The sequence below is a fragment of the Salvelinus alpinus genome, chromosome 7 (assembly GCF_045679555.1).
Source record: "Salvelinus alpinus chromosome 7, SLU_Salpinus.1, whole genome shotgun sequence".
Classification (NCBI taxonomy): Eukaryota; Metazoa; Chordata; class Actinopteri; order Salmoniformes; family Salmonidae; genus Salvelinus; species Salvelinus alpinus.
Window position 1 is genome coordinate 37,547,428 of NC_092092.1, and position 19,357 is coordinate 37,566,784.

A 19,357-nucleotide genomic window follows, 5' to 3' on the forward strand; every position below is an offset into this window, starting at 1 on the left:
CAATAGGGACAATTCAAATACAATTTTACTGGTGCTATACCTAAATGTGAATATTCCATAACATGGAATGACTCATGACAGATTCAGGTTCCTTCATATTCAGCAGTAAGTAGTGCTGGATAAGCTTTCAAAAGCCTTTATTCAAATGTATTACAATGAAGAGTTAAGTTTACAAATGTATTATTTCAAAATGTACATATTACACTGTCATACAATGTAACAAAACCAAGACTTAAAAAGTTCCCAGAAGTTTTTCATAACACCTTCCAAAAAGGGAAAAGACAACAGCAAATAGCCTAACAAAATTAATACATTTTTGAATTCCCACAGGATACATTTTGGGCTGATCATTTCTTCTTACTGCTAGAGCGCCATCCTATATGTACCAGGTATCCAACTGACCAGAGATACATGCAAACAAAGGTTAACCTCCAGTGTCTCCCATCTTTATTTTGATTGTTGCACGGTTCTGAGAAACAGTTCATGTCTAAGCTGGGGGAGAGGGGCTGAGGCTCAGCCTTCTGATAGATCGACACGTAGCCCACTACGTCCCCCTGGGCCCTTATATGGTGGTGAAAAGGTGGAAGTGGGACGCAGGTTAGAAGTAACTCTGAAGAGGCTCTCCCAAGATGGTCTCCATCTCGTGGATCACCTTCTGTACTTGATGCTCCACCTCCTCGCATTCGTCTGTAACGGAGTAAAACACACACAGTGGTAAGCAGGGAAGTCACAAATTGGTGGCCATCGACCAAGTTCGCCAACTACCCTAAACACATCAATATTTACAGGGCCTTCAGAGAAGATTCATACCCCTTAATTTATTCCACATTTTTGTTGTTACAGCCTGAATTAAAAATGGTTTAATTGTTTCTCATCCATCTACACACAATACCCCCATCTTAAGGTGATGTTTGCAGATTTATTGAATATTAAATAAAGAAATCTCATTTACATAAGTTAGGGAAAGGGGATACACCTAGTCAGTTGCACAACTGAAAGCGTTCAAACAAAATGAGTGTTCCGCATTTAACCCAACCCCTCAGAGAAGTGTGAGGGGCTGCCTTAAATCGACGCCCACATCATCGGCACCCAGAAAGCAGTTGTTGTTGGGGGTTAACTGCTGTGCTCAAGGGCAGAACAACAGATTTTCACCTTGTCCGCTCGGGGATTCAAACCAGCGGATTGTCGGTTACTGGCCCAACACTCTTAACCGCTAGGCTACCTGCCGCCCAAGTATTCACACACCAGATACCTTGTAGAAGCACCTTTGGTCTCGATTACAGCTTTGAGTCATCTTGGCTATGTCTGTATCAGCTTTGCACATCTGGATTTGGATATTTTCTCCCTTGCAAATTTTCACAAGTTCTGTTAAATTAGATGGGGAGCGGCAGTGAACAGCAATCTTCAAGTCTTTCCACTGATTTTCTGGGCTTTGGCTGGACCATAAGGACTTTCACATTGTTCTTCTGACGCCATTCCATATTGCTTTGGCTGTATGCTTGGGGTCATTGTCCTGTTGGAACATGAATCTATGCCCCCCCCGTCTATGGTCGTTTGCACGCTGAAGCAGGTTCTCAAAGATTTGCCTGTATTTGGCTCCATTCATTGTTCCCCTCCATCCTTACCAGTCTCCCAGTCCCTGCTGATGAAAAGCATCCCCATAGCATGATGCTGCCACTACCATGCTTCACAGTAGGGATGGTGTTAGACGGGTGATGAGCTGTGCCTGGTTTTCTCCAAACATAGCGCTTTGCATTCAGGCCAAAGAGTAACATTTTTGTCTCAACAGACCACAGAATCTTTTGCCTTATGCTCGGTCTTTCATGTGCCGTTTTGCAAACTGAAGGTGTACCGTCATGTGCCTTTTTCTTAGGAGTGGCTTCAGTCTGACCACTCTCCCATAAAGCCCAGATTGGTGAAGCGCTGTAAGACCGTTGTCCTTCTGGCAAGTTCTCCCACCTCAGCCAAGGAACTCTGTAGTTCTGTCAGAATTATCATTGGGTTCTTGGTCTTCTCCCTGACCAAGGTCCTTCTTGCTCGGTTGCTTAGTTTTATCAGACGGCCAGCTCTACGCAGAGTCTGGGTAGTTCCACATTTTTTAAATTTCCCAATAATGGAAACCATTGTGCTCTTGGAAACTTTCAACACTTTAGAAATTGTTTTATACCCTTCCCAGATATAATTGTGATGATGCATACATCTCGAAGATCTATGGACAGTTCCATGGACTGCATGGTATAGTTTCTGCTCTGACATGCACTGTCAACTGTGGGACCTTATATTGACAGGTGTGTTTCTTCCTATTTTATCTATATTTTTTACCCCCTTTTCTCCCCAATTTTGTGGTTTCCAATTGGTAGTTACAGTCTTGTCCCATCGCTGCAACTCCCGTACGGACTCGGCAGAGGCAAAGGCCGAGAGCAGTGCGTCCTCTGAAACACGACCCAGCCAAGCCGCACTACTTCTTGACACAATGCTCGCTTAACCCGGAAGCCAGCCGCACCAATGTGCTGGAGGAAACGCCATACTGCCAAACCATATATTTATAAGCATCGCTCCTTTTTAGCTACAAGCAGAAAATAATATGCCGAGGAACCGTTTGCTTTCAAAATGACAGAATATAATAAACAATGCTTATTCGAAGAGGTTTCCAGATATGCTTAAATGGAATGTACTCTGCTACAGAGGGGGGGGGGGGGGGGGACAGACAGACATGTCTCAAATATGCTAACATTACAGAAACATTGTAGCAGCAGAGAGAGAAAAGTGTGGAGAAAAAGAAGTGATGAGACAGTGAACCTACCCTCCATGAGTTCAGCCAGGAAGGGGATGGTCTCTGGTAGAAGGACCATGTAGTTCTCCCTCAGCTTAGAAGCCAGCTCCAGCAGCATCAGCAGGGCAGAGAAACGCACCTGATGGGGGGGGAACAGGCCTTTATTTCAGTCACTGGATGATCACTCGTGGTCCTGGAGAGCTGCAGGTGGGCAGGGTTTTTGTGCTGACCCAGCACTAACACACCAGCTAACTACGGTCTTAATGATTACTTGAATCCCATGTCTGTTGGTTCTAGGTTGGAAATCCAATCCAACTTCTTCACACTTCTCAAACGCCTCACCTTGGAAGAGCTGTGTCGCGTCTTCAGCAGGATCTGGTAGTTGAGGGTCTTCCACAGAGTGTCGTCACCCACGGCAACGCAGAACTGGCCCACGCACGGCACCAGGTGCTTGGTGACTCTGGCCTGGTAAACCTCCTCTCCACCCAGGGTGTTCTCCAACTACACACAGACAGGCAGACATTTATACACCACTGCTATAGGGGAGAACAGGGGACCACAAGAATAGAATAGGGCATAAGGAAAAGGCAAACGGCATCCATATTAGGAAGTCCCTCAGTTGTAAAGCTTGCCATTTCTGTGGATGAATCCTTTGTTATAGTGATGTGAGAGAGGGGTGAGGCTGACCTGATCGACCAGAGGGGTCATGAGGGAGTCGGCTCTCTCCTTGCTGACGAAACGCTGTGTGTCGTACAGGCAGATCTTATGGAGGCAGTCCAGTATGTACTCCAGCAGCAGGCAACGCTTCTCAATGCTGTGCTCCGTGTCAAAGAAGGCTTCATCTGAATGAGGGAAGGAGTGGATTAAAGGAGGGAAAACAAGCAAAAGACTTCCAAATACTTCCCGGAGTGCCTTGCGTTAATCATTCACGTGACTCGAAACCAGCAGTGAACCAGAAATGGGCAAATCCCCATCAAACACGACCTTGTTTTCCAGCAAAGCCAAACTAATCCAGACACTTCATCTTAAGATTCATAGACAGTATGTAACCACACACATAAGAATATATATACAGTGGGGAGAACAAGTATTTGATACACTGCCGATTTTGCCGATTTTCCTACTTAAAAAGCATGTAGAGGTCTGTAATTTTTATCATAGGTACACTTCAACTGTGAGAGACGGAATCTAAAACAAAAATCCCGAAAATCACATTGTATGATTTTTAAGTAATTAATTAGCATTTTATTGCATGACATAAGTATTTGATACATCAGAAAAGCAGAACTTAATATTTGGTACAGAATCCTTTGTTTGCAATTACAGAGATCATACGTTTCCTGTAGTTCTTGACCAGGTTTGCACACACTGCAGCAGGGATTTTGGCCCACTCCTCCATACAGACCTTCTCCAGATCCTTCAGGTTTCGGGGCTGTCGCTGGGCAATACGGACTTTCAGCTCCCTCCAAAGATTTTCTATTGGGTTCAGGTCTGGAGACTGGCTAGGCCACTCCAGGACCTTGAGATACTTCTTACGGAGCCACTCCTTAGTTGCCCTGGCTGTGTGTTTTGGGTCGTTGTCATGCTGGAAGACCCAGCCACGACCCATCATCAATGCTCTTACTGAGGGAAGGAGGTTGTTGGCTAAGATCTCGCAATACATGGCCCCATCCATCCTCCCCTCAATACGGTGCAGTCGTCCTGTCCCCTTTGCAGAAAAGCATCCCCAAAGAATGATGTTTCCACCTCCATGCTTCACGGTTGGGATGGTGTTCTTGGGGTTGTACTCATCCTTCTTCTTCCTCCAAACACGGCGAGTGGAGTTTAGACCAAAAAGCTCTATTTTTGAATCATCAGACCACATGACCTTCTCCCATTCCTCCTCTGGATCATCCAGATGGTCATTGGCAAACTTCAGACGGGCCTGGACATGCGCCTGCTTGAGCAGGGGGACCTTGTGTGCGCTGCAGGATTTTAATCCATGACGGCGTAGTGTGTTACTAATGGTTTTCTTTGAGACTGTGGTCCCAGCTCTCTTCAGGTCATTGACCAGGTCCTGCCGTGTAGTTCTGGGCTGATCCCTCACCTTCCTCATGATAATTGATGCCCCACGAGGTGAGATCTTGCATGGAGCCCCAGACCGAGGGTGATTGACCATCATCTTGAACTTCTTCTATTTTCTAATAATTGCGCCAACAGTTGTTGCCTTCTCACCAAGCTGCTTGCCTATTGTCCTGTAGCCCATCCCAGCCTTGTGCAGGTCTACAATTTTATCCCTGATGTCCTTACACAGCTCTCTGGTCTTGGCCATTGTGGAGAGGTTGGAGTCTGTTTGATTGAGTGTGTGGACAGGTGTCTTTTATAAAGGTAACGAGTTCAAACAGGTGCAGTTAATACAGGTAATGAGTGGAGAACAGGAGGGCTTCTTAAAGAAAAACTAACAGGTCTGTGAGAGCCGGAATTCTTACTGGTTGGTAGGTGATCAAATACTTATGTCATGCAATAAAATGCAAATGAATTACTTAAAAATCATACAATGTGATTTTCTGGATTTTTGTTTTAGATTCCGTCTCTCACAGTTGAAGTGTACCTATGATAAAAATTACAGACCTCTACATGCTTTGTAAGTAGGAAAACCTGCAAAATCGGCAGTGTATCAAATACTTGTTCTCCCCACTGTATATATATAAATAAGAGAGAGAGCGAGAGGACCCACCTGTCTTTGTTAGGTTGGTCTGACGGAGCAGGTCAGAGAAGGGCTTGACCAGGTGACCAGCAAACAGGACAAAGAGCCCCTTGAGCCTGTCTGCGATGCTGTCCGACAGGCGGTAGAAGGTCAGCAGGCGGTCCTTGGCTACGCTCTCAGTCTTGCACCAATCAAAGAGCTGCATGGGCATAAACACAGTTTAGCACCATGACTCTTCAAGTGATTACATTTGGACTAATACTGGGAGATAAGTGTGCTTTGGGAATTAGGGTACCATCTCATAAAAAAACAAAACAAGGAACACACAAAACAACTGAAGTAGGACAGCGTCGATTCTCAAGTAATGATGCTTACTTTGAAGAACAGGGGCCTGAAGGTGACTTCAGATAGCTTCATAACCATGGCCAGGAGACAGTCGATCACATAGCCCTCAATCTCCTTGGTCTTCTCCAGATCACCCTGCAGACAAAAACAAAGAATTAAGCGAGTGTCATTCAAACCGTTATGAGTTCAACAGAGAGAGAGAGACATACTTTGCAGTGTTGGGCCCGGAAGTCCAGCGCAATTAGGAAGAAGGACGTAAGCTCTGATTGGTGGGAGGTCAGCTGATCCTTCTCCATGTGACCAATGTGCTCCTTCAAGATGCTCATCAGGGGACCCAGCTGGCTCTGAAAATGAAAGGAGAAACACTCAATGGTTGACCACACAATAAGAACATTACTTATTTCCTCACATATCACAGGTAATTCACCACCTACCTGTTTGGAGTTCACCATCTTGCTGTAGCACTTGGTGAGGGTGGGCAGCAGGACCCTGGGGGGCACCTTGGTGGCCACAGTGGTACTGAGGGAGGCCAGTCGCACGGCCAGCTGTGGGGTGGTGGTGGCCTTCTTTGCCACCCGCGTCAGTCGAGCCACCTGGGGGACACGTTACATCATTTCAGTATGACAGGTTCCCATTCGATGTAGTATATGTTTACTATGCGTTTATTATGTCAGAAACCAGACGAACGTTTGTGTATGGGAATAGTAGAAGTTACCTGAAGCAGTGTGTCCTGCAGGTAGGGACTGATGAAGTGAGGCAGGGTCTCAGTGACGCGGTGCAGAGCTGTGACGGCACTCAACATGTAGAGCTCATTAGACAACACCTCCTTTCTCTTGGTTAGAGACAGCAGCACCGCCGGCATCAGCCTGACAACACGAGGAGGGGACTCGAGTCAAACTTCTGACACCACATTAGTGACAGTTGACCTAAGTTATACTATTTGTATATATTTGTGTACTATAAAAGTGTTCATAGGAAAATATTAAAATATGAGTAATTGATTGAACAAATGCACTGGTCTGTGAACTACGCTGCCCGTATCTACTGTGGACACAGAAGCGTAGACTGTGTACCTGGGCAGCTGTGGGATGGCGAGGGCCTTCAGAGTGCTGGCAACCTCAGCGATACAAAGTAGGGCACTGCCCATCACGTTCTTCTCCTCCTCTGGTGACACCACTATCTCCACGGCCCGGTTTAGCACCGGTACAAACGCCTCCTTATGGTCCGAGCCAAAACTGCGGCACAGCAGCTTGAGGCTGTAGAGGGCTGTCTGCCTGTTGATGGCCAGCTCCTCCTCCATGACTTTGACCTTGCCGTGACCACGTCCCACAATGGCCAGCAGGTCGCCTGTCAGGTCCAGAAGCACTGTCACCTGGGGCGAGAGGTCAAAGGTCAGGACTACCCCCAACTACGCAAAACATACACACACAGAATATCCCCAGTCTGTGTACTAACCTGCTCCTCCTGCCACTGGGTTTTCTGCTGCAGCTTGTTGTTGAGCAGCTCCATAGCCTTCCGCCTCACAGATGGCAGTTGGTTACCCATCAGGCCTCGCATCACCGTGATGAACGTATCCGTGGGCAACAGGGCGTTCACCTGCCGATCAAAACACAGAAAAAAATAAATGTAGGACCTCACAGTGCAAACCTGGCTGTTTTTTTTCTTAATATTGTAACAACCTTGGTTTGCCTTTATTTTCTATGACTGAGTAGAGTATGTCTTTCCGTCTCTGTGGCAGACTTACTTTGTCCAGGACATCGTAGGCCTTATTGAGGAGAGCTCTCCAGAACTTGCCAGTTGGTTTGTCAGTGTTCTCCTCCACACAGTGAGCCACAGTGTGGATGTAGCAAAGGATCTCCTCCAGAAGACTAAACAACATTGTGATACAGGGATCATTTTAAGATGTGCTTTTTATCTTACAGTCAAACAAATTGAAAACACAATTTAATTTGTATTTATTTATTTATTATTATTTATTTTTTTAAATCACCAATTCCTTGCGCCACATGGTTGGTTAGTCTAAATAAGCCTCACCTTTGCTGTAGCTTCTGCAGAGAATCCTCCACGATGTCACCGCACGCCGCAATCTGGAAGACACACACACGTTTAACAAACTACACTGATACATGACAGACGTTAAACTTGAGGTACATAGCCTTTTCCCAGATCTGGTTTTGCTGTCTTGCCAATGGTGTCAACTCGATCTTGCTAATAGTATTGGCAAGAGAGCACAAACAAATCTGGGAACCAGGCTACAGTTATATTACCATTCCCACAAAGCTGCCGGCAGCCAAGAGTTGGGCCATGAAGGAGACCGAGAGGAACTTGTAGTGGCGCAGCTCTTTGCTGCTGTGGGCCTCCATGCTGAAGATCAGCTCCTCTGCCGTCTCCTTCCCGGCTCCCCTGCCACGTGTTGGCCTCTTCACAGGTCCTGCACAAAACAAAAATGGAGTACGGTGTAAAAAAAATAAAACTAGTCCCTAAAGAGCATCTGTCTTGATGTTAGCTTTGTCACACAGCACTCCCAGCCTTCACAACAGACTGTTGTTGAGTTTCTCACCGTCCTCTTTGTCCTGCGGCAGCGCCATGAGATACTTCAGGATCTTTATGAGAGAGACGAGCTGTTCCTCCACCTCAAACTCACAGCACACTGAGATCCAGAACTCCACGTCCCTCTCCAACGCAGCATCCTGAGAAGAGACGGACAAACATGGCTGCTTAGAGCGTTTCCTGAAGATTTTGCGCATAAAACCTAGAGCAAATTCCAAAGACACTCGTCAACAGAGGCCATAGACATACCTTCTAAAAACACGTGCGCACACCTTTTTAAGTAGTATATTCCATTGCGTTGATATTTCAGTCAAGCTTTTCTCACGGCCTACCTTATCTGTGGCGTTGGTCTGGGTAGCGTGCTGCTTGAACAGGAGCAGCAGTAGGACCCAGAGGAAGCGGGAAGGCCCCAGGGTGGTCATCAGCTGGGACAGGATGGGCAGGCGGCGGTGCTCGGGCACGTGGGGCAGCGCGTCGGCGAACACGTGCACGATGCGCGTCACCACCGCCTCCATGTGAGCGGTTGACTCGCCGTCGCCACTCTCGTTGGCCTAGAAACAAGCAAAACAGACATGTGTTTTTCTGAAAAGTAGAGAGAAACTCAGCAACCGTGCCAAACCAGTGTGCAGGTTGCTCACACAACACTTAAACATCCTTTAAAAAGATACAACTGACATCATAGCCCCTGTGATGAATGTCCTAGAGCTGAAATAACCAAGAGCCACTGACACATGGCCCTCAGCTTTGGATCTCTAGTTTGATCTAGCATCCTTTCTTGTCCCAGAAGCTAACATTAGCAACTAGGGGGTTTACAAGAATGCACAAGACATTTGTTTTTGATGAACATTTGTTTTTGATAGGCATTTACCACCCACATCTCCAGTGTTCATGTAATGCCAACCAAAACAACAAATTAGGTATTATTCACATTCATAGCATATTAGATGAGTGAAAGTGAGACAATGGCCAGGCCAAAGCGATCCTACGTCACTGACCGCTTGTTGGTGGACTCACCTTGATGAGGGCAGGGATGACCGTCCGCACGGTCTTGTTGATGACCTGAAAGCTGTAGGTGTCGTCCAGACGCATGATGTTGGCGCCCATGAAGGTGAAGATGGGCATGATGTTGTGCAGGACTTTCTCCTGGGAAAGAATAGAAGGTGGAGAGGGGGGGGTCAAAGGTAATTGGAAACACACTGTAGATTGGAAACAATTTCTGATGGTTTACAGACGGCTCTGTGATGGTTGCGAGATGGTTCTTCGAGAGATTCATTCCGTGACGGCTGAGAAATGGTTGTGTGACAATTGAGATATGGTTGTGTGATGAACGAGAGACTGCCTTTGAGATGGCTGAGAGATGACTGTGTACAGCACTCACAGGGAAGATGCCAGCCACGCTTCCCAGAAGGAGCAGGGCATGATGGTGGGTCTGGGGCATGTCGGACATCCTCACACACTGCACCACAACCTCCACGTTGAACTTGTCCTCATCCAGCACATCTGAGTGTGGAGGACAAACATAGTCAGTCACACACACACACTTTAGAAAAGCATGAAGGGTGCCTCTGGGCAAAAAAAATATAAATAAAAATATTTAGTCTTCTCACCTTTGCTGACGGGTCCGCCGTCAGGTGAGAGCTTCTGGCAGACGTTGAGCAGGCAGCCGAGGATAAGCTGCTTGGTGTACTCTAGGTTGCCTCGCTCCACGGTGGACGTCTCCAGACACCTGAGTGGCCAGAGAGGAACAACGTGTTTTTGCAGCGCATACTAAATAGTGCACTGGTGTAGATAAGCGGTTGGCCTTGGTCAGGCTGAGGCTCAGAGAGTGTGCAGCTGGTTGTACCTGGAGAGCAGGCTGAAGAGAGCGGGCACCAGCGTCTGTGGCCTCTTCAGCTTCTTCTTGTGCTGCAGCAGCTCCAGGATGAGAGTCACCCTCTGCCAGGACACGGCGCCCTCTATTGGCACTGCCTGAGGAGTGTCCTGGGCCTTCCTATATAAAGCACAGAAACACAGTGGCTCAAGTCAAGTCCATCATAGTGGCTCCAGGTCAAATTGCATTGTAACCAATGAGGTGATTGAATCTAGTCTACGGCTTATTGTAATCAAATGTAGGCCAGTTGAGAGTAGATGTTCCTCACCTCTGCAGCATCTTGCTCCTGCGGGTCTGCTGTACTGACACGGTGACTTTGGGCTTCTCTGCTGGGGCTAGCTCGTTAGCCACTAGCTCGCCATCCACAGCAATCTACAGTGAGAGGATAGCGTTAGCATCTTGTGTGGTGGTAGTGAATGATGGATTCCCTGTAGATACAGTATGCAGAGGTTCCTCCTCACCCCTTTGAAGACACTGCTGATGGTCTGGGCACAGACAGGACTCGTGCTCTCCACCAGCAAGTCAAACATCACCCCCAGGAGCCTCTGCTGGACCTTCTCATCTCCGAGGGCTGAGTAGAACGCCTTGGTGATCTGAGAACAAACAACAGGGTCATGTTCAGTAGGAGCAAACAGGAGAAAACACTATGAAAAGGTAGATGGAAAATGAGGGTTGTCATTGTAGAAGTTTCAAAACTTTTAAATGTTTTGTGCCCACTGAAGATGACCCAGGCAATCGGCCAGTATTTTGACAGCACAGAAATGAGTAGCATACAGCCTTTGCATCCTCCCAGAGTATGATCGTATGGATCTCAGTCAGGGAGTGCCGTGCTGCTACAGTAGCGTACCTGTTCCAGGGCGATGATCTGAAAGCAGGGGATATCAGAGTAGGGCTTAGACACCGTGCCCAGGGCCTTGATGAAGAGCTCCAGACAGTCCTGGTCCTTCACCAGGAGGGGGGCTGCCTGCTCGTTGTACTTCCCCAGGACCAGCTGCATGAGCAGGGCCTCGTCCTTTAGGACAGTGGGGTTCTCCGGCCCGCTCTGCTCCAGCAGGCGCTCCAGGACAGGCATTAGGACAGACAACACAGACTAAGAGGAGAAAGAAAAGAGACAGGGATACAAAATATGGCTTTACAAAAACTCCAATGCCCAGATAAGAGTTGTCATATAAAAAGAGGCTTCAGAGTTGCTCCTAATCCGGTCACATCATCGTCAGGAAATAGGTTTCACATTCCATCAAGGTCTTCTTAAATTTCTGTTGTCATTCCCTGTCCACTCACCTCTCCATTGACTTCTCCCAGAGCCCTCAGTATGGTCTTGGCAGTGTAGGCAGGGCAGTTGGCCACCTGTACACCCAGCAGCAGCTCCTCCAACCCCACCAGCAGCTTCTTGTCCCGGGCCTTGCCTTTCCCTGTCCCCGTTACAGCCTCCTCATAGAGATTCCCCAGGGCCTAGAGAAAAACCCATTTGGATAGTGTGTGTATAATAACATTTACTGTGAATATAACATTAAATAAATGTGCGTGAGTGTGTACTATTTATATTTGATACACAACGTTTCATTGAGGATACAAATGATGTATGTGTGTGCGCGCCTCTCACCTGGCTGAGGTGAGTTGGGCCAGTGGTGAGCTCCTCGGTGGTCTTCAGCAGCCTGTCTATGATGGGGTGGAAGGGAGAGCTATCCACCTGGGCTAGTGTCTGTAGGGTGGCTGTGGCTGCCCTCCTCACCTCACGGACAGGGGAGCTCAGACAGGCCAGCAGGGACAGCACAACTATAGAGGGAAAACCATATTAGAAGTTTGTTACTAATACACCATCACTACTCAATCCATTTGCTTGTTACTCCACTAATACCTTCTCCGTTGTCCTACCAGGGTGTGATTGTTGAGACGTGGGTTTTTATTACATGGTCATAAAAAGAGCAGGCAATAAGCTTTAATACACCACAATACAGTAGGAACAGTTCTCATCCCAGACAACTTATGGTAATTTTCAGACTACGCCAAACTCTACATCAAATACAATTATCCAGGCTACCTGGTGATGAGCCTGATGCCAGCAGTGTGAGGGTCTTCCCTGGCTGGGCGCTGAGGAGGGCTCTGCCCACATAGAGGGCCTGGGTTTGCAAAATGGCATTGACCTTACAGTCCAGCTGGTCTCCTACGTTACTGCCGTAGCCCCACACCAGACTCAGGAACTTGAAGAGCTCCAGGGGATCACTCAGGTGGACCTGGGACAAATGGAGGGGGTTGAGGAATACAATAATGTGGACAGAGTGAGGCGGTTGACCGTAAAACAGGATATTTCTTTGTCTTACCTACGTTCACAAAAACACTACCTTACATTTGAATGATTAAATAAGGGTTCAATTGTAGCCTCCTTAAGAGGAATGCTGGACTTTCCCTCGAGTGAAGCGATGCTCCAACGAGTGGAGTTGAAGCATCGGTCGGGGCACTGAAATCCATTGTGCAACATATCAAGATTCAGTACCTGAAAGAGCAGCTTCATCAGGGCCCTGAAGCTGGCTGCCATGTGCCCCTGGCCTGCCCCTGTGATGAGGATGTCAAACAGGCGACACAGCAACCGGAGGTAGCAGCAAGTGTTGGTGTCCAGCTTCTCTGGGTTCCACCATGTCTCACCTGACAGGCAACACAGACAGGAAGCAAGCAGTCTGTCAGCCTCTTTCCTTTTAACTCAGTGCGTGACCAAGTGGCTAAAATAATTGGTGATAGCAGAGTCTTAAACATAATGAAAAACAATATGTAGCCAATTGCTTCCAAAAATGATATATATATTTTTTTTTTTACACTGCTGCTATTCGCTGTTTGTTATCTATGCATAGTCACTTTACACCTACCTACATGTACATATTACCTCAATTACTTCAACTAACCTGTATCCTCGCACATTGACAGTACCGGGCCCCCTTGTATTTAGCCTCGTTATTGTTATTTTATTGTCTTACTTAAAAATACATTTTTTAACTTGTTTATTTAGTAAATATTTTCTTAACTCTATTTTCTTAAAACTACATTGTTGGTTAATGGCTTGTATGTAAGCATTTCACGGTAAACCTGTTGTATTCGGCGCATGTGACAAATAAAATTGGATTTGATCGACTTACCTTTGAAGGAAGTGTCATGGCACTTCAGGGTGGATATGAGCCCTCTGAGCAGTGACACCAGCAGCACAGCATACTCTGTATCCATGCTCTGCCCTGCCCCGAGCTTCTGCAGGTACTCTCCCAGCCCCACAGAGAAGGAGAGAGACACATCCTCCTGCTGCTGGCAACACAACAGAAGAAAATAAGGTAAACCATTTCATACAGACTTCAACAGTCCAGAAAAGTACAGAGCGGGTAAAGGAATCACAGGATAAAAAATAAATAATTACAAAGACGGAAAGTAAATATCACAAGAGAGACCCCTGTCATTTATGTAGTTGTACAAACTGCCACTCCCTCTCACCATAGGCATGTCTTTCTGGGTGAGTTCCAGTATTGCAGGCTTCAGCAGGGAGTAGACACTCTGGGCTGTGTGGAGGTGCTGGGTCTCACTCATGTCCCCCAGGCTCTGCAGTAAGGTCTGGCTCAGCACCACGAACGCTGCCCTCTCCCTCAGGCTGCCCCGCTGGACTGCTACCACCCCAGCCAGCTTCTCCAGCTAGCAGACATGCAAATTAGGTGAAGGGTGAGTTGTTTTACTCGGGACCCTTTCACATTCAACCCAACAAGTTCATCTAAATTCCTAGTGCCTAACCTAGTTAGCAAAGAGCTCTAAAATCACTAGATCAGTGTTAAGGAAAGGAACACCGTTTTGTTTTCATTGCACTCGGAATTCAATTGAACTTGACTTAGAAAGGCCTTCAAATGTTCACTAATCCACTCACAGCAATGCGTTTGGAAAAGGGGTCCATGTTAGACAGGTTCTTGGTCAGTGTTGAGATGAGATGCTGGTTGGCCAACCCAATGAAGTCCGGCTGAGAACTCCTCTCAACCACGGCCTTGAGCGCTGGAGAGCAGAGGGGAGAGATAGGAAGTAGTTACAGTGCTGGCCCAATATATTGGCACCCTCCCACTTTTCTTAAATAATTTCTTCTAAAATAAGTTTTTAGCTCTCGCCATAGGTTTTTGATGCGATTCAGATCTGGACTCTTTGCTGGCCACTCCAGAACAGTCCAGCATTTCTTCTTGAAACATTCCTGAGTACTGGTTGATGCGTGTTTGAGGTCGTCCTGCTGGAAGACACCCTTTCTACAATCAAACATAGGGAAGATTCAATAATGCTACAGGGCTGCTTTGCTGCCTCTGGTACTGGGGGCCTTGAATGTGTGCAAGACATCATGAAATCAAAAGATTAATAAGGTGTTTTGTTGTGCAATGTTGAACCTAAGTGTCCAAAGACTGTGTCTCTGTTGAAGGCTGTGGGTCTTCCAGCAGAACAACCCTAAACACACATCAAAAGCACATTGGAATGGTTCAAGAAACCCTGGACTGTTCTGGAATGGCCAACAAAGAGTCCAGATCTGAATCACATCCATACTCTGTGGCAAGTGCTGAAAATCACAGTTGGTGGAGGAAACCCCTCAAACATTGAACAATAAGGGCAGTTTGCTGCTGTAGAGTGGGCCAAATTGCCAGTAGAAAGGTGTAGCAAACTCAATTGATGGCTTCAAGAAGCATTTGTTGGCAGTTATCTTGGTCAAAGGCTGTGCAACAAAGTACTAGCTCCGGGATGCCAATCATTTTGTCCATGCCATTTATCTTTATTTTCTAAATAAAAATGGTTAACTTAAGTTCACAAAAATAAAATTGGTTCTGCAATGTTGAAAATCTAATAACGAGGTGTGGAGACCAATATTTTTTTCTCAATTTAAACTTATTTAAGAAGAAATAGGGAATTATTTAAGACAAAAGTGCAAGGGTGCCAATATATTTGGCTGGCACTGTATAGTACACATACCTTCTTATTCTTTGGAAGTAGACAATCCTAACAATCTGAATTTTGATTTAGATTAGTAGCGTCAAGCTAGAGTATACAGGTATATATGATCCCTCTATTTACCAAAGTACCCTCCATAGCATTCTCAGTAAAGCGTTTGCAAGTGTTCTCAAAAACAAAAAAATGACATTTATTGTGAAACCATTTCCCAATGCGTTTACCATAGGCCCAGCCCTGAGTGAGGTTGTGCTGGGATATGATGGTGGACTGGGCCACACAGGTGGCCAGCTGGAGGTCTGGGGAGTCGGGCAGGGCCGAGGTGACCACAAGAAAGGGCAAAAGACCCCAGACGACACAAGTCTTAAGGTCAGAGTTCCCTTCAACCAGTCTGGGTTCATCCAGAACCCTCACTGCCTGCTTCAACACTGGACACCTATGAGGAAGCACATGGAAGCATTTCAATATCACACTACGAATCTGGAGCTATTTGGGGAATTGATGTGCATTTCAAAGAACTGAAAACAGCATTAACCAGTTTCCAGCATTTGAGAGGTCTACACGTTGTAGCAGTGAGAGGAGACATGACACAGTGTCCTCTGGATCCAGGCGATCAACGTAGAGCTGTGGAGGGAAATATGATAAGTTAGGTTTAATCACTAGTCGATTCCAATATGAATGTACTTGCAAGTCTCATGTTCCAGCCAGTCACCTCCAGGGCCTTCAAGGTTGCAGCCACCACCTCTGGAATGTCATCCTTCATACGCTCCAGCAGAGCCTCCTTCAGGAAGGCCTGGTCAAAACCCCCCTGTCCTGAGGTGACAATGCCCATCAGGTGTTCCACAGCCATGTGCCTCACAGAGGGGAGCGGGTGCTTCAGGCTCAACACGAGGGAGGTGTCAGAGTCCCCGAGGATCTATAGCAAAAAATAAATAAAAATAAATAAAAAGACAGCGGAGTGTAAGAAAACAAAATGACACAGAATGGCTTTGAGGAGGTTGAGCTGATCTACTAGATCTCTGCCTAAGTGCAGCCTTCACCCAGAACCTTCTAAGCCAGGGCGCCGCTGCCTACCTGGTACTTGCCACTGCTCATGGACAGGGAGATGAATTGGTGGAAGAGGTTCTTGTCCTCTGCGCTAGAGAGGTCACTCACATGGCCCTCCAGGACTATGTACAGAGCACCTGGGTACCTGCAACAACAGACATGTCAGTGTAATGAATATACACACAATGGAATGGGAAAGAAAGGGGACAAGTGTGGGTACTGTGGTTCAGCAGCTGAGAGAATAACTACAGTTTGGCTACTACCAATTGAAAGGGAAGCAATTGCAACAGTGATGTAAGTAGCACCCAATGAATGCCAGTGTTAAAGAGAAAAGGCCCAACTTACTTTGACTCGAACAGTCGGACTAATGGCAGCAAGCGCTGGTTGAGGGCAGTGACACCCTCAGCAGAGAGCCGAGTCTGGGAGAGGTATTCCTCAAGTAGCATCTTTGCTACCGTGTTATCAAGACCACCAGACAGTGGAAGGCCTTGAAGGACAGACTCAAACAGGTTCCCATGACGGCTGCTCTCTGAGGGCTCCTCAGTCTCCATCTCATCTATTACAAACAAGACAACACTTTTATATTTCATATTAAAGGGATTCAATGGCAATATACATATGCATCCAGGTTAAAAACAAAGTCAGATGCAGGTATACACTGCTACTCACCAGTGCCGGTGGTAACAACAGCATGAACCAGGTGAGGCAGCAGGTAGCGCAATAAGGGACTGATGTCATGAACTGCAGCCATTGCCTGGAGGGAGGGGACCAAGGAAGTCACAGCACACAGCTGACCAAAGGATCTAAAGGAGAATTTTTAAATAAAACACAGAGAATGCCAATTAAGAAACACCAAACAATCCTAAGATGCCCTAAAATGACACACACTCAAAGTGATGAAATAGTTTCAAAAAGTAACATTCTTCCTATTCCACTTCTTCACTCACTTTAGGCCGACAGTGCCCTCCTTCTGGTTCTGCAGGAGGACGATGAGGCAGCCCAGGCCCTCTTTGGGCAGCACAGGCTCCTTGCACAGTGACTTGCTGATCTGCAGTGCCAGGATGTCCACCAGCCGGGCCTCCATCACCACCTTCACAGCCAGCTGGCACACTATCATGTAGGTGGCAGCCTTGTAGTCTGTCAAAGAGGACTTCAGACCCTGGAGACACAAAGGAAATGGTCAGCATGAGCAGAACAGTGTCCTCATGGTTTATTCCTTAACTTCAATAAAAAAAGTTTCTGTATCGGTGTCAACGCCTCTAAATAGAATGGTTTCTTATGAAGCTTAAATGCAGTATCTAACCTTCTGAACATAAGGCAGCAGCTTGGATATGATTGTGTCAGAGACTTTCTCCACAGCATCCAAAGCCGGTACAATAGTGGAGGCATAAAAAGAGAAAATCACTCGAAGCTGGGCACAGTTGCCAGAATGTCCTGAATATCCCTGCAAAAAAAGAAGTCCAACAAAAACAGGTCAAGATCAGGCACTGTGCTTGATACCTGAGCATACATACAAGCTATATTGAGGTATAAGGCAGTGTATTTGGTTTACCTTGATTGACTTCGTGACCAGGGTGCAGATGAAATCCATGAAGCCCAAGTCTTTGTAACAGTGAGTGATTAGGGTTCCTCTGGCCAAAGGAACTCCTGGTTTCTGTAAGGAAATCAACACATTGATCATTGATGACATGCTGATTATAATGAAAAGTAATAACAAAATCTATAAACTTCCAGTAGTTGTTATGCTCATAAATCATAGCTAGCTTCCATAGCAATTACCTGAAGCCCCTCGAGCCAATTCCATCGGTTAGTGGGGTCCTTTAACTTAAAGAGCTGAATGACTCTGACAAACACTTTAGTCTCGTGATAGGGCAAGGCACAGGCAAGCAGTGTGTCCACATTATACAGGTGGATGTGGAATCTGCAAGGATGACATAGAATAACGACCAATATTAACACAATGTCAATAAAACAAATTCAATATGAATAGGCTACATACAGTGAGGCAATGTAAACAGCAACTTAGACACATTTTCCTTAAAATGTAAACATAACACTTGATTGAGGGGATATCCTGTAGATAGAAAAATGGGGGGGGCACCTGTGTACAAGCCACTCGATGCACTTCTGGGCAGGCTTGAGTAGAAAATATGGGGAAAGCCGTGTAAGAAACAGGGAGATGCCTGCGTCCAGTTTCTTGTTGACCTCCTTGGACTGGACACTGCGCTCCATGCCCACTGAGGCTTGGCTGAAGAGTGTCTCCTGGAACTCACTGAATGCAGGCTCGATGCCCAGGAGTTCCTCGAGCCCTGTGCATCCTAAAATGCACGAGAAAAGAGATAGTCAGGAAGAGCAGCTGAGAAGTTTAAACAGTAGTCATTTAGAAGACAACATGCTGCAACAGTGAAGTCAAGACTGTCATCAGGAAGACCAATGTCAAACATACCAAGTGCAAAGAAGGTGCTTCTATCCATACTGGAAGCATCTTTAGGGTCAAACAGTAGGGATGCAACCTCCCGACGAGTGAGCAGATTGGGGTCATTTTGTGGCAAGGCCAGGCGTTTCAACTGGTGGGCTAAAGATGTCATTGTGTCAGGTTCTCAAGATCTGTTGGGAAAGGCAATCATTATAACGTTACCTTAGACATTGTACTGCATATTTCTAGTACTAGTTAGCTAACGTTGGCTAACCAAAAAGTCGTATCTGTGGCCAAACTGTTAGCTAGCAATTTTTTTTGCCGGCTGCTAGCCCATAGTTCATAAGCGTCCAGCTTTAACACCCGAAGCTATGCGCTACTACATTACTAGGGTCATTCTTCTGTGGATTTAAAAACACAACATAAGATAGATATAAAACATTAATATTGTAGAGTTAATTGTTACAGTACCTCTGATCCGCACTCCTACTTTCCCACACGTGCGTTTTCTCTGACCTCTCTGATGGTATTCAAATCCGGTTCACGACATGTACTTAAAAATAAAGTGGCGAAACAGCCCTTTTCTATTTTTTCAGAAAAAAAAATATATGCTGTATTCAATGCAGTGAAATTACACAGCAGTCGTTTCAGAGAGTTGAAATAACATAAAAAGCCTTTGTCAGTGATAAGAAAGCGAAAGCCCTCTGTTCAACTCCAGTCCACAGGGAG

At 46.4% G+C, this 19,357-nt stretch overlaps 1 protein-coding gene and 1 non-coding gene across 3 annotated transcripts; both read right to left on the reverse strand.

Annotated features, from left to right (window-relative positions):
- Nucleotides 1-88: 88 nt before the first annotated feature.
- heatr1 (HEAT repeat containing 1) lies at nt 89-19,234 on the reverse strand. 2 transcript variants are annotated; one of them, XM_071410143.1, is made up of 43 exons: nt 19,100-19,234; nt 18,659-18,819; nt 18,314-18,530; nt 17,992-18,133; nt 17,765-17,866; nt 17,516-17,656; nt 17,160-17,371; nt 16,882-17,015; nt 16,558-16,768; nt 16,240-16,357; nt 15,878-16,081; nt 15,701-15,789; nt 15,390-15,601; nt 14,117-14,238; nt 13,696-13,890; nt 13,353-13,509; nt 12,719-12,867; nt 12,266-12,458; nt 11,828-12,000; nt 11,506-11,676; nt 11,072-11,314; nt 10,686-10,817; nt 10,493-10,596; nt 10,198-10,344; nt 9,962-10,080; nt 9,733-9,854; nt 9,369-9,497; nt 8,687-8,905; nt 8,365-8,494; nt 8,072-8,235; nt 7,839-7,891; nt 7,549-7,672; nt 7,260-7,400; nt 6,878-7,176; nt 6,520-6,670; nt 6,239-6,397; nt 6,014-6,148; nt 5,835-5,939; nt 5,490-5,658; nt 3,461-3,615; nt 3,116-3,274; nt 2,804-2,912; nt 89-687 (listed from the first exon to the last, which is right to left on the reverse strand). In XM_071410143.1, exons 2-43 carry the CDS (start codon nt 18,798-18,800, stop codon nt 599-601), a joined length of 6,441 nt encoding a protein of 2,146 aa, XP_071266244.1. In that variant the 5' UTR covers nt 18,801-18,819; nt 19,100-19,234; the 3' UTR covers nt 89-598. The 2 variants fall into 2 exon arrangements, with proteins under 2 accessions (XP_071266244.1, XP_071266243.1); XM_071410142.1 differs by having other exon boundaries at nt 13,353-13,512.
- LOC139581980 (small nucleolar RNA SNORA14) lies at nt 9,047-9,177 on the reverse strand. The gene has a single exon (XR_011676307.1). It is a non-coding gene; the product is annotated as a small nucleolar RNA SNORA14 (small nucleolar RNA).
- Nucleotides 19,235-19,357: the final 123 nt, after the last annotated feature.